This window comes from Lutra lutra, chromosome 6 (assembly GCF_902655055.1).
Source record: "Lutra lutra chromosome 6, mLutLut1.2, whole genome shotgun sequence".
Lineage (NCBI taxonomy): Eukaryota > Metazoa > Chordata > Mammalia > Carnivora > Mustelidae > Lutra > Lutra lutra.
Genome location: NC_062283.1, coordinates 14,869,164 through 14,882,384, shown reverse-complemented (window position 1 = coordinate 14,882,384; position 13,221 = coordinate 14,869,164). Strand labels below are relative to the sequence as shown.

Sequence of the window (13,221 nt, the reverse complement as noted above, 5' to 3'; positions counted from 1 at the left end):
CTCAACCGGTATCAAAAGATTGGGATCATTCCCTGCATATTTTCAGACCACAATGCTCTGAAGCTAGAACTCAATAACAAGAGGAAATTTGGAAAGAACCCAAATACATGGAGACTAAACAGCATCCTTCTAAAGAATGAATGGGTCAACCAGGAAATTAAAGAAGAATTGAAAAAATTTATGGAAACAAATGATAATGAAAACACAACGGTTCAGAATCTGTGGGACACAACAAAGGCAGTCCTGAGAGGAAAATATATAGCGGTACAAACCTTTCTCAAGAAACAAGAAAGGTCTCAGGTACACAACCTAACCCTACACCTAAAGGAGCTGGAGAAAGAACAAGAAAGAAACCCTAAACCCAGCAGGAGAAGAGAAATCATAAAGATTAGAGCAGAAATCAATGAAATAGAAACCAAAAAAACAATAGAACAAATCAACAAAACGAGGAGCTGGTTCTTTGAAAGAATTAATAAGATTGATAAACCCCTGGCCAGACTTATCAAAAAGAAAAGAGAAAGGACCCAAATAAATAAAATCATGAATGAAAGAGGAGAGATCACAACGAACACCAAAGAAATACAGACAATTATAAGAACATATTATGAGCAACTCTACGCCAACAAATTTGACAATCTGGAAGAAATGGATGCATTCCTAGAGACATATAAACTACCACAACTGAACCAGGAAGAAATAGAAAGCCTGAACAGACCCATAACCAGTAAGGAGATTGAAACAGTCATCAAAAATCTCCAAACAAACCAAAGCCCAGGGCCAGACGGCTTCCCGGGGGAATTCTACCAAACATTTAAAGAAGAACTAATTCCTATTCTCCTGAAACTGTTCCAAAAAATAGCAATAGAAGGAAAACTTCCAAACTCATTTTATGAGGCCAGCATCACCTTGATCCCAAAACCAGACAAGGATCCCAACAAAAAAGAGAACTACAGACCAATATCCTTGATGAACACAGATGCAAAAATTCTCGCCAAAATACTAGCCAATAGGATTCAACAGTACATTAAAAGGATTATTCACCACGACCAAGTGGGATTTATTCCAGGGCTGCAAGGTTGGTTCAACATCCGCAAATCAATCAATGTGATACAACACATTAATAAAAGAAAGAACAAGAACCATATGATACTCTCCATAGATGCTGAAAAAGCATTTGACAAAGTACAGCATCCCTTCCTGATCAAAACTCTTCAAAGTGTAGGGATAGACGGTACATACCTCAATATTATCAAAGCCATCTATGAAAAACCCACCGCAAATATCATTCTCAATGGAGAAAAACTGAAAGCTTTTCCGCTAAGGTCAGGAACACGGCAGGGATGTCCGTTATCACCACTGCTCTTCAACATAGTACTAGAAGTCCTAGCCTCAGCAATCAGACAACAAAAGGAAATTAAAGGCATCCAAATCGGCAAAGAAGAAGTCAAACTATCACTCTTCGCAGATGATATGATACTCTATGTGGAAAACCCAAAAGACTCCACTCCAAAACTGCTAGAACTTGTACAGGAATTCAGTAAAGTGTCAAGATATAAAATCAATGCACAGAAATCAGTTGCATTTCTCTACACCAACAACAAGACAGAAGAAAGAGAAATTAAGGAGTCCATCCCATTTACAATTGCACCCAAAATTATAAGATACCTAGGAATAAACCTAACCAAAGAGACTAAGAATCTATACTCAGAAAACTATAAAGTACTCATGAAAGAAATTGAGGAAGACACAAAGAAATGGAAAAATGTTCCATGCTCCTGGATTGGAAGAATAAATATTGTGAAAATGTCTATGCTACCTAAAGCAATCTACACATTTAATGCAATTCCTATCAAAGTAACATCCATTTTTTTCGAAGAAATGGAACAAATAATCCTAAAATTTATATGGAACCAGAAAAGACCTCGAATAGCCAAAGGAATATTGAAAAAGAAAGCCAAAGTTGGTGGCATCACAATTCCGGACTTCAAGCTCTATCACAAAGCTGTCATCATCAAGACAGCATGGTACTGGCACAAAAACAGACACATAGATCAATGGAACAGAATAGAGAGCCCAGAAATGGACCCTCAACTCTATGGTCAACTCATCTTCGACAAAGCAGGAAAGAATGTCCAATGGAACAAAGACAGCCTCTTCAATAAATGGTGTTGGGAAAATTGGACAGCCACATGCAGAAAAATGAAATTGGATCATTTCCTTACACCACACACGAAAATAGACTCAAAATGGATGAAGGATCTCAATGTGAGAAAGGAATCCATCAAAATCCTCGAGGAGAACACAGGCAGCAACCTTTCGACCTTAGCCGCAGCAACATCTTCCTAGGAACATCACCCAAGGCAAGGGAAGCAAGGGCAAAAATGAACTATTGGGATTTTATCAAGATCAAAAGCTTTTGCACAGCAAAGGAAACAGTGAACAAAACCAAAAGACAACTGACAGAATGGGAGAAGATATTTGCAAATGACATATCAGATAAAGGGCTAGTGTCCAAAATCTATAAAGAACTTAGCAAACTCAACACCCAAAGAACAAAGAATCCAATCAAGAAATGGGCAGAGGACATGAACAGACATTTCTGCAAAGAAGACATCCAGATGGCCAACAGACACATGAAAAAGTGCTCCATATCACTCGGCATCAGGGAAATACAAATCAAAACCACCATGAGATATCACCTCACACCAGTCAGAATGGCTAAAATTAACAAGTCAGGAAATGACAGATGCTGGCGAGGATGCGGAGAAAGGGGAACCCTCCTACACTGTTGGTGGGAATGCAAGCTGGTGCAACCACTCTGGAAAACAGCATGGAGGTTCCTCAAAAGGTTGAAAATAGAACTACCCTATGACCCTGCAATTGCACTGCTGGGTATTTACCCTAAAGATACAAACGTAGTGATCCGAAGGGGCACGTGCACCCAAATGTTTATAGCAGCAATGTCTACAATAGCCAAACTATGGAAAGAACCTAGATGTCCATCTACAGACGAATGGATAAAGAAGATGTGGTATATATACACAATGGAATACTATGCAGCCATCAAAAGAAATGAAATCTTGCCATTTGCAACAACGTGGATGGAACTAGAGGGTATCATGCTTAGCGAAATAAGTCAATTGGAGAAAGACAACTATCATATGATCTCCCTGATATGAGGGAGAGGAGATGCAACATGGGGGGTTGAGGGGGTAGGAGAAGAGTAAATGAAACAAGATGGGATTGGGAGGGAGACAAACCATAAGTGACTCTTAATCTCACAAAACAAACTGAGGGTTGATGGGGGAGGGGGTTGGGAGAGGGGGGTGGGGTTATGGATATTGGGGAGGGTATGTGCTATGGTGAGTGCTGTGAAGTGTGTAAACCTGGCGATTCGCAGACCTGTACCCCTGGGGATAAAAATATATGTTTATAAAGCTGTAAAAAAAAAAAAAAAGAAAAAGAAAAAAGAAAGGATGAATACCCAAAGTTTTGTAGCAACATGGACGGGACTGGAAGAGATTATGCTGAGTGAAATAAGTCAAGCAGAGAGAGTCAATTATCATATGGTTTCACTTATTTGTGGAGCATAACAAATAGCATGGAGGACAAGGGGAGATGGAGAGGAGAAGGGAGTTGAGGGAAATTGGAAGGGGAGGTGAACCATGAGAGACTATGGACTCTGAAAATCGATCTGAGAATTTTGAAGGGGTGGGGGGTGGGAGGTTGGGGGCACCAGGTGGTGGGTATTGTAGAGGGCACGGATTGCATGTAGCACTGGGTGTGGTGCAAAAATAATGAATACTGTTATGCTGAAAAAATAAAAAATTAATTAAAAAAATAATAATATAAATGTTTTATTTCTAGAAGTGTAGTAAATGGTGACTAGCAAATTTTTATAAAATTAAGCACAATTCTGTGAGCTGAGAGCTTTCTAAAATTTATTTTTTAGTGGTATATAATATATAAAGTGATGTGCACAAATATAAAATGTATAACTTAATGAACTTTTACAAAAATGATCACTTTTCCTAAAACGTATAATCACTACTCAAGTCAAGATACTGAAAGTTTCCTTTGTGAACCCTCCAAGATATCTTTCTAATCGACCACCTATCACGCATATTAGCTTTATTTATTTTTCTTGCACTTCACATAAACGGAATCTGCAAATATTCATACAATGTATAGGTCTGGCTTCTTTTGTCTAACATTATACTTAAGAGATTCATCTGTCTTGTTGCTTATAGTGATAATTTGTTCTTTTTCATTTCCCTGAAATATGACTCTGTAATGAAGATATTAAAATAATTTTTGTATATTTTGCTTTTGATGGCCATTTGGGTTATTTCCAGTTTGGGGCTATTATGGATACATTTACTATGGACATACATGTCCATGTCATAAGGCATTTGTGTGTTTACCTATATTCATGTATAATGTGTGTGTAAATGGCTTTCCAGAGTGGTTTTACAAGGTTACATTCCCACCAGCTTTCATGAGAGCTCCAGTTCTCCCACATCTTCACCAAAATTTGGCATTGAATGACTTTAAAGTTTTAGCCAGACTGACAGATGTATAATGACATGTCATTGAGCTCTTTATTTGAATTTACCTTTAAGTAATGATTTTGAGCATCTTTTCTTATGCTTATTGGACATTTGGATTTTCTTGTGTGAGAAGTGCCTATTCAACTCTTTTGCCCATTTAAAAAAATATATCGAATTGTGTTGTCTGTCTTTTCTTTATTGTTTATAAATATATTCTAATTACAAGTCCTTTGTCATACACAAATCTGAAAATATCTTCTCCCATTCTGTGGCTTTCCTTTCAACTCCCCTAATGATGCCTCTCTTTATTTTTTAAAGATTTTATTTAATTTTTAAAAGATTTTATGTATTTATTTGAGAGAGAAAGAGAGCACGAGCAGGGGAGGAGCAGAGGGAGAAGTAGACTCCCCACAGAATAAAGAGTCTGATGGGGTGGGCTCCATCCTAGGACTCTTGGATCATGACCCAAGGATGCTTAACTGACTGAGCCACCCAGGTACCCCTAAGATTTTATTTTTAAAGTAATCTCCACACTCAGTATAAGGCTGGACCTCACAATCCTGAGATTTATAACATGCTTCACCCACTGAGCTACCCAAGAATCCATGTCTTTTCTTTATTTAAGAACACCACCTGTAGGCAAATAATACATTATATGTTAACTAAAAAAAAAAAAGATAAAATCACATGTAGTTTATTTTTACTAAGTTGTTGAATATGTGAGCATAAAGATGTTTGTAGTATTCTCTTATTATCCTTTTAATAAATATAGGATCTATAGTTATTACCTCTATTTGATTTCTGATATTGGTAATTTGTATGTTCCTTATTTTTATCTTTGTTATGCTTGTTAAAAGTTAATCAATTTTATTTATTTTTTTTGAAGAATGAGCTTTTTGTTTCATTTACTTTTTTATTGTTTCCATATTTTCAATTGCACTGACTTCTGATCTTATCTTTATTAGTTCCTTCCTTCTACTTATTTTAGATTTATTTTCCTCTTCTTTTCCTAAGTTCTTGAGGTAGGGTTATTGATATGAGAATTTACTCTTCTCTTATATGGACATTTAGTGCTATAAATTCCCCTATTAGCATTGTTTTAGCTGCATCCCACATATTTTGGTATGTTACATTTTTAATTTTGTCTTGTGATGAACGAAAGTTCTTAACATTAGTAGCATCAACATGCCTGCTCATTCTTTTATTGTTAGTGCTTTTCATGTCCTGTTTAAAAATCTTTGCTTCTGGGGCACTTGGGTGGCTTAGTTGTTAAGCGTCTGCCTTCAGCTCAGGTCTTGATCCCAGGGTCCTGGGATTGAGCCCCGCATCAGGCTCCCTGCTCAATGGGGAGCCTGCTTCTCCCTCTCCCACTCACCCTGCTTGTGTTCCCTCTCTTGCTGTCTCTCTCTGTCAAATAAATGAATAAAATCTTTTAAAAAAAATTTTTACTTTAATCATAAAATATACTTCTGTGAAAAAATTTTCTTCTAGAAACCTTATTGTTTCCCTTTCACAAACTTACTGTTTCCGAATGATCCATTTGGAATTGAATTTGTGTATGGTGTGAGATAGGAATCAAGGTTTGTTTTCCATCATATGAATATCTAAGTGATCAAGCAATATTCATTGAAGAGTCCATCTTTCCCTCACAAAACTGCAGTGAGACTCTTGTCATAATCAGGTGACTGTTTATATATGGGTCTATTAAATTCTCTGTTCTCTTCCATTTGTCTAGTTATCCTACTTTGTTTTTGAATTCTATACCTTTATAATGTCTTGATATCTTCTACTGTAAATCCTCCAGCTATTTCCTTATTTGTCATGATAAAGCTAATCTTATCCCTTTGCATTTTCATTTAAATTTTAGAATCAGTTTGTCACTTTAAAATAAAAAAGCTTGAATTTTAACTGGAATTTCATTGACTCTATAGACCAATTTGAAAACACTGATGCCTTTACATAGTGTGTCTTTTAATCCATGAGCATGAGAATGGTTTAGTCATCCCTCCTCATTTATTTACTCTTCTTAATTTCTTTTTTTGAATATTTTGTAGTTTTTCATGTAGAGGTCCTGCTCACCTTTTGTGAGATTTATTCATAGGTATTTGATGGTTATGATACTATTGTAAATGGTTCTTTTTAAAGTAATTTCTAATTTTGTCAATGTGTTGAAACAAGATTGATGTTCTATACTGCTATTACATCAGTGATATTGTCAAATTCACTAATTATTTCTAATAGTCTGGATTCCTATAGATTCTGTGTGTATACTATCATAACATATATAACTAATCAGAATTTTATTCTTGTTTTCCAATCATTATATCTTTCTAACTTCTTTTCTTTTACTTAAGTCACTGCATTGACCAAGACCTCCAGTGTAATATTGACAACAAGTGGTGAGAATGGACAAAGTTAGGAGCCTTTCGAAAATCTAGGTACCCAGGTCTCATCCCCTCAAAATTTAGTAGGTCCAGGTTGGGGGCCTTGAAAATCTACATTTTAACAAATATTCTAAGTGTTATCAATGTAAGGGTGTCCTAGAAACACACTTTATGTAATATTTTTAAGGCTTCAATCACCTGAAGAGTTTTCTTGATTAGGATGGAATATTGCTCTCTTCTTTCTTCCTTCTCTTCCCACTTTCATCTTCTTCCATGCTAGTGATAGATGTATAAAATGTTACTCTTTCAAGCACCCTATTTTGCTGCTTCTCTTTCCTGTCTCTAGGTCTTGACATAACATGCATGTATGGCTCTTTAGTGTTAAAGTGTTGACTGGCTTTAGAAAAGAAAAAAAGTCCTCATCCTGAGTCAGCAGTTCTACTCAAAAAGAAACAATCTTTTTTAAAAAGTACATTCAAAAGTTGTTGAGATCACAGTTGAATTCAGTTCTTTCTATATACACACCCACACATGCACACACACAAACAATCATATGGGTATTGTCACATGATGGAAACAGTATGAGAAAAAGAAAACCAGATTCTAAAAGATGCACAGTTGTATAAAATAAAACTTGAATAATATGAAATCACTTGAGAGAAATATGGCTACCATGTGGTTTCCTAAATATGGCTCATTCCAAATCAAAGGAACAATGTATTTTCTTAGATTAAGAGACAAAATATGCCATGGATGTTCATGGAAGGAAGAAGAGATAGAAAAATAGCTGCAAATATCCTAGAGTATTAGAGCTGGACAGGGCCTTAAGATCCCATTAGCTGACCCCGCCATTCTTACAGCTGAGGTGACAGATCCAACCTGGTAAAGTGAGTGACTGCCCAGTGTTACTTGGTGAGGTAGTGGTGGTACTGGGCGCAGCACCCAGCTTCCCAGATTCCACACCAGAGCTTCCTGCCTGATGTCCCTCAGATAGTTTATGATAAGAGATCACACATATGGAAGGAATCCTAAAGAATAAAGAATGTGGATACATCGGAACAAACCCACTGAAGTGAGTCCTTCATGCGGGATAAGAGGGAACTACATGAATGGGATCAATTTTGTGAACAAATTGTAAGAAAGATGTGAGAAGGTAGGCAAGGTGAAAAGGGAATGGGAAAAACTAGGTAAGATAAAGAAAAGAGTAAATTAGGGAAGTCAAAAAATGGAAGAGAATAGTCAGAAATAAAAACACAATAAAGTAATTCAAGACCATGTAGATAGACGTGGTATTTTTATGTCGTTTTTGCCAAAAGTGTATCTATCTAGAATTACTTCAGTAATAAAATATCCATAATGAAATTGTATGAAAATACATTGAGATTCCTTTAAAGAAAGGTACACCTAAAGTAATGGCAACGTTAAGTTCTTAATCTTCTAAAATACTGAAAGAAGATCTAGAAATCTAAAGATACACTTCTCTATATCAAGAATCGTGAAATGTTGGGGCGCCTTGGTGGCCCAGGGGGTTAAAGCCTCTGCCTTTGGCTCAGGTCATGATCCCGGGATTCTGGGATTGAGCCCCGCACAGCATTGGGCTGTCTGCTCAGCTTTCCCCGGACCCCCCAACCTGCCTCTCTGCCTACATGTGATCTTTCTGTCAAATAAATAAAATCTTTAAAAGAAAAAAAACCCATGAAATGTAAAATCGAAGAAACACAGGGAAAGCTAAAGCTAGGTGTTTCTTAAAAATGACTCTATTAGGCTTTGTTTTTAAGACATGGTTGAAGAATGAAAATGCAAGTGGGTGGAGAATGGCACCTATATTGAACAATCAAGTGGCACTGCCTTAATTCAAAGACAGATAGAGTTTTTACAGTATTCAGAATTGTTGGACTTAATTTCCTTACTTCCATACTTCCTTAAAAGCCTGAACCTAAATGTTACAATCATAATATTGGTTTGCACCCTGACTAGCCATGTAAAAGCATTAACCTTCATGGTTCATTTGATGAGCCAAAGGCTCCTATTGTGCCTCCTGGGAGAGGAGGCATCCATTTTAAATTCATGTTTAACAGAGATAAACGGGACATAATAATGAGCCAAATGTCATAGAAAAGTGAATTTTAAGTGTGGCTAGTCAACCAAATACATATACTTAGCAAGTCAATATACTGATTCAGGACACAGGATTTAAAATCAGGCAGATACGGGTTTGGTCCCCAGTTCACTCCTTGCTACTCATTACTTATGTAACAACTACTTCTTTCTCTTTTCTCCTTCGTCCCCTCTCTTCTTCTATTAAAAAAAAAAAAATCTATTGAGCATTTACTATGTACTGGGTTCATGCCATAGACTAGTGGGCCAGTTATCTGACATTGTTAAGGAGAACATGGGAAGTTTATAGGGAAGAAATTTGTGGTGTGTGACACAAGCAAATGTGTAGATGCAGAAGTGAGCCAGACTGGGACAAATCCGAACAGACTGGAAGCAAATAATGGGCGATGCGTTTGGAAAAACATGTTAAAATCAGGTTTTGAAGGGCTCTGCATGCCAGGATAAGCAATTTCAAATTAACTATGCAGATAATTGGCAAACAATTAGAAACTGAACGGTTCAGGGGGAAGTCTAGTGCAGAAAGCCAAAGGAGGAGACTTCTTCAAGAACAGTTTACTGTGTACTAAAGAGCAGACAAGAAAGAAATGGATTTAACTGTTAAACGGATATGATGACCTTTAAAATAACTTTGTTTGGACCGTGGGGATGGAACCCAATAGTGGGGATGAAAGAAGGGATTGGGGGTTAAGACATGGAGCCTGTGGGGCAAGAGATCCACGGGAAGCTTAAGCAGAATGGGAAGGAAATAGTCTGGTAGAGATTGAGGAAGCAGTAAGGCCAAGGGCAGTTGTATTTTTCCTAAGATGAAGAGTTACTAGCTATGTGTGGAGTGTAAAGAGACTGAAGATTCTAGGGAGCAAGAGTTTGAACTGACAGCCGAAGTGCGGAGGGAAGTCTGGCAGAGCTGGGCCAGCAGCCCTTCTTCCTCTGAGATTGAAGGGTATGACTCGACCCTGACATCTCCTTTGTAGCAGGGAGGGAATTAAGGCAACGTTTATCTGTGTACTCCAGGTGAGCTCTTACTAGAAAGGAGGGTGGCAATATCAGGCCACAAAAAGACCAAGTGACTGAGGCTGTAGAAAGACAAACATCAAAGAGTTTAGCCCATCAATAGATTCAGTAGGAGCATCAAACCATTCTGATTCACCTTTCTACTTCCTTCTGTGCTGTGTAACGTGGAAAGTTTGCAGTGCAAACATTCAAAGAAATGTAAAGTGCCCTTGATCTTCACCTCAATGGCACAGGGCTATAGAGTCTACAGGTCCAATGCAAAGACCACTATTTGTCCCCTAAGTCCCCCAAATAAAGAGAAAGTTAAAGGTTAAAACGAATGGATATTTTTGTAGACATAAACACATCCTAGAAGTTAGCGATTGTAAAAGAGGGTCACTCAATTCTGTGGGAATATGCCTAGTGTACATTCAAAGCATCAACTCTGAAAACTTTATTGCCAAACTGCTCCCAGACTTGTATATACTTTTCCTCTACTTTCCACCTCCAGGGTTCAAGGAGGCTTCTGAGGATTGCAGATCTAGTTGCATCTTAATTTGAGCTCCGGGTTGGGAAAGAGGGAGTGGAGGGGTACCCTGAGTGCAGTGCCCTGCTCCCTGACCACCAGGGGCTGGTACTCCAGCAATAATAATTCCACGCAAGGAAAGCTTTAGTTGGTACAACTGGCCAGGCGTCCTCAGTCTCCAGGATCCTGTGGGTTAAGGAGACCCTAGTGTGCACTTGAAGAGCAGAGTAAGTGCGTTTGGCGGGAGAGGGCACAGTGCTGACTGGGCATCTTTGCTTTGGAGTCTTCCCTTTCGCATCAGCCTATCTGTGCCAACAGCTGAAAACTGGGGCTGCGGGCAGGAGGCGGGGTGTCAGTCGGGAACACTGACCCGTTGGCCCCGTGGCTGCAAGAGGAGTTAGGGGAGCCCTGGGAACAAGCCAGCGATAGCCTGATCTCTGTTCCAGTCCACAAATCCTTAACGGATTTTCTTTCTCTCCCTTCACCCTTTTCTCTCCTTTGCTCTTTCTTTCTCGCTCCCTCTTTTTTTCCTTTTTCCCTTCTTTTCCCCCCTCCCTCCCCGTCCCCTTCCCTTCCTCTCCCATCCCCCTCTCCCCTCCCCCTCCCCGTGTGTGAGCCTCTTCCTTTCCCCTCCTCCCCCTTTCCGCCTCTCTCCTTCTCTCTCTCCATCTCCTTCTCCCTCTCAGCTCGCCGGGCGACCCTGCTCCTGCCTCCCACATTAATGGCGGCATCTTCGGAGGATGATATAGACCGGCGGCCCATCAGAAGAGTCCGCTCCAAGAGCGACACGCCGTACCTCGCCGAAGCCAGGATCTCCTTCAACCTAGGGGCAGGTAAGGACGACCCTCTCGCCTTACACTCTCCCGCACCTCGCTTCCTCGCCTCCCTTTCCTCCTTACCGGCTGGCTCAGCCCCCTGCCCCTCCTTGGGTGTCCCCCTCCCGGCAGTGCCCTCCCTCCAGCCCCCCTTCCTACCCAGCCGGGCTCCGAGCTCGCTCACTCGCTCTTTGTGTCGCCGGTATTCCGAGGGGTGTGTGTGTGTGTGTTGCGGAGGTGGGGGAGGGTAGCGCGTGGAGCCCTACATCCGCCCAGGAGTCACACGCGGGCTTTCCCCTTTCATGAGGAGAAGAAAGTGTTGTCAGTGATAACAATGATCTTAGGAATCACCAAGGCTGGCTGGGGATGCGAGTGCACTGGCTGTGGGCGGAGGGTCTGGCAAGGCTCTGCTGGGGAGGTTTGCTGGCAGGGCTACTACAGGGTGGAACTTGTTGGTGACATTCAGACTGGTGATTTTGCTGGTTTGATACCACTGCTGCGGTGTGGGCTATGGAGAGGGTTGACAGCTAGGAACAGGACCTTATCCTTTCCCCCAAGCAGTTTGAGAACAACCTTGGGGGTGATAATAATAATAACACGGTCCATAGGCTACATGTTAGGTGATTTGATTCTGTCAGTGGTATTTGTGCCCAAAGTGACCCAGATGGAATGAAATGAAAAGGACAACTGAGGTAAAGGAGGAAGGGAGTTGGGTGGGAGGAGGATAGAGAGGGTGGGAGGAAGGAATGGAAAGAGGGAAGAAGAAGAAGGGGCAGAAGAAAGGACTGAGGGATTCAGAAAATCAAATTGCTTCAGTTGAGACCTCTCTGGGTACCTGATAAGCAGCACCCAGTGTCTGCCGTCTGCTCTGCTGCAGCTGCTCCAGATTCACAGGCAGACCTCACTCTCTGTTACTAGTAGATGGTCATTATCACTGGGAGGAAGTTGTTCACCACTAACTTCATACTGCTGCCTTTTCTGAATGCCTCCTGAGCTCCACCCCCCACTCCACCCCCACCCCCAGCTTGTGTTTCTTCCTTTCTGAAATCCCTTAGTGTTCTAGTAATTCCAGTGCAAAAAGTGTGAGGGCATTTTCCTGGAGACCCTCCCTCAAGATAGGTTTGAAAACCAGATAATACCATTTTTCTTAGCAAACTAAATCTTGGAAATGGAACTGAATCAAAGTATGTGTTCGTGCGCGTGTGTTGGAGCAAAGAGGACCTTCAAATGAAAAGTACTGTGTACACTATTGAAGTTTGGACAAAAGATTAAAATTCTGATTAGAGAAACAGGATGTGGTGTCCAAGTGACCATATCTTCACGAATGGAAGAATGGCAACAGAAAGTACCAAAGTGGCTATGGTTCTTGGAGTATTATTTTCCTATCTTGGTGATTTCGGGTTTTGATCATATGCTCCTTGTCACTCCTAAAATGTTTTCCTCTGGCTTTAGGGCTGGGGAAATGAGGTCTTTAGTTGGGGCAGTTTTGGCCATTTTTGTGATATGCTGTAGTAGCCTGTGGTCTCATTATGGAACTGTTAATCCTTCACTTGTATGTTCCACGTTTAGGATGTGGTTGTGAGGGGTCTTCAGAAGGACTGAGAAGAGTTTCTTTTAAGATTGAGATCGTTTTCTCACTGAGAAATATTAGGAATTGTACCACTGACCCCTTTGCTACCAAACGCTGGTATATTCCTTAGGGTCTAATGCTTAGGACAGGAGAAAAATGGCTGGAGTGGCAGTTAGTAAAAGTCGTTTACCTTGTTTTACTTTTACAACAAAACAATAACATAAAATACTAAAAGGGAGCTTCAGGTTTCAGCCACTCCTGACTTGGG

The 13,221-nt window shown here is 40.1% G+C and overlaps 1 protein-coding gene across 5 annotated transcripts in view; it reads left to right on the top strand.

Moving 5' to 3' along the window:
* Positions 1-13,221, top strand: part of PHACTR1 (phosphatase and actin regulator 1) — a 587,665-nt gene that overhangs the window by 40,338 nt on the left and 534,106 nt on the right. For all 5 annotated transcript variants that reach the window (XM_047733072.1, XM_047733073.1, XM_047733070.1 and 2 more), the window contains one exon: positions 11,255-11,401. In XM_047733072.1, the coding sequence (XP_047589028.1) occupies positions 11,255-11,401 (147 nt within the window). The remainder of the gene's footprint in view (positions 1-11,254; positions 11,402-13,221) is intronic.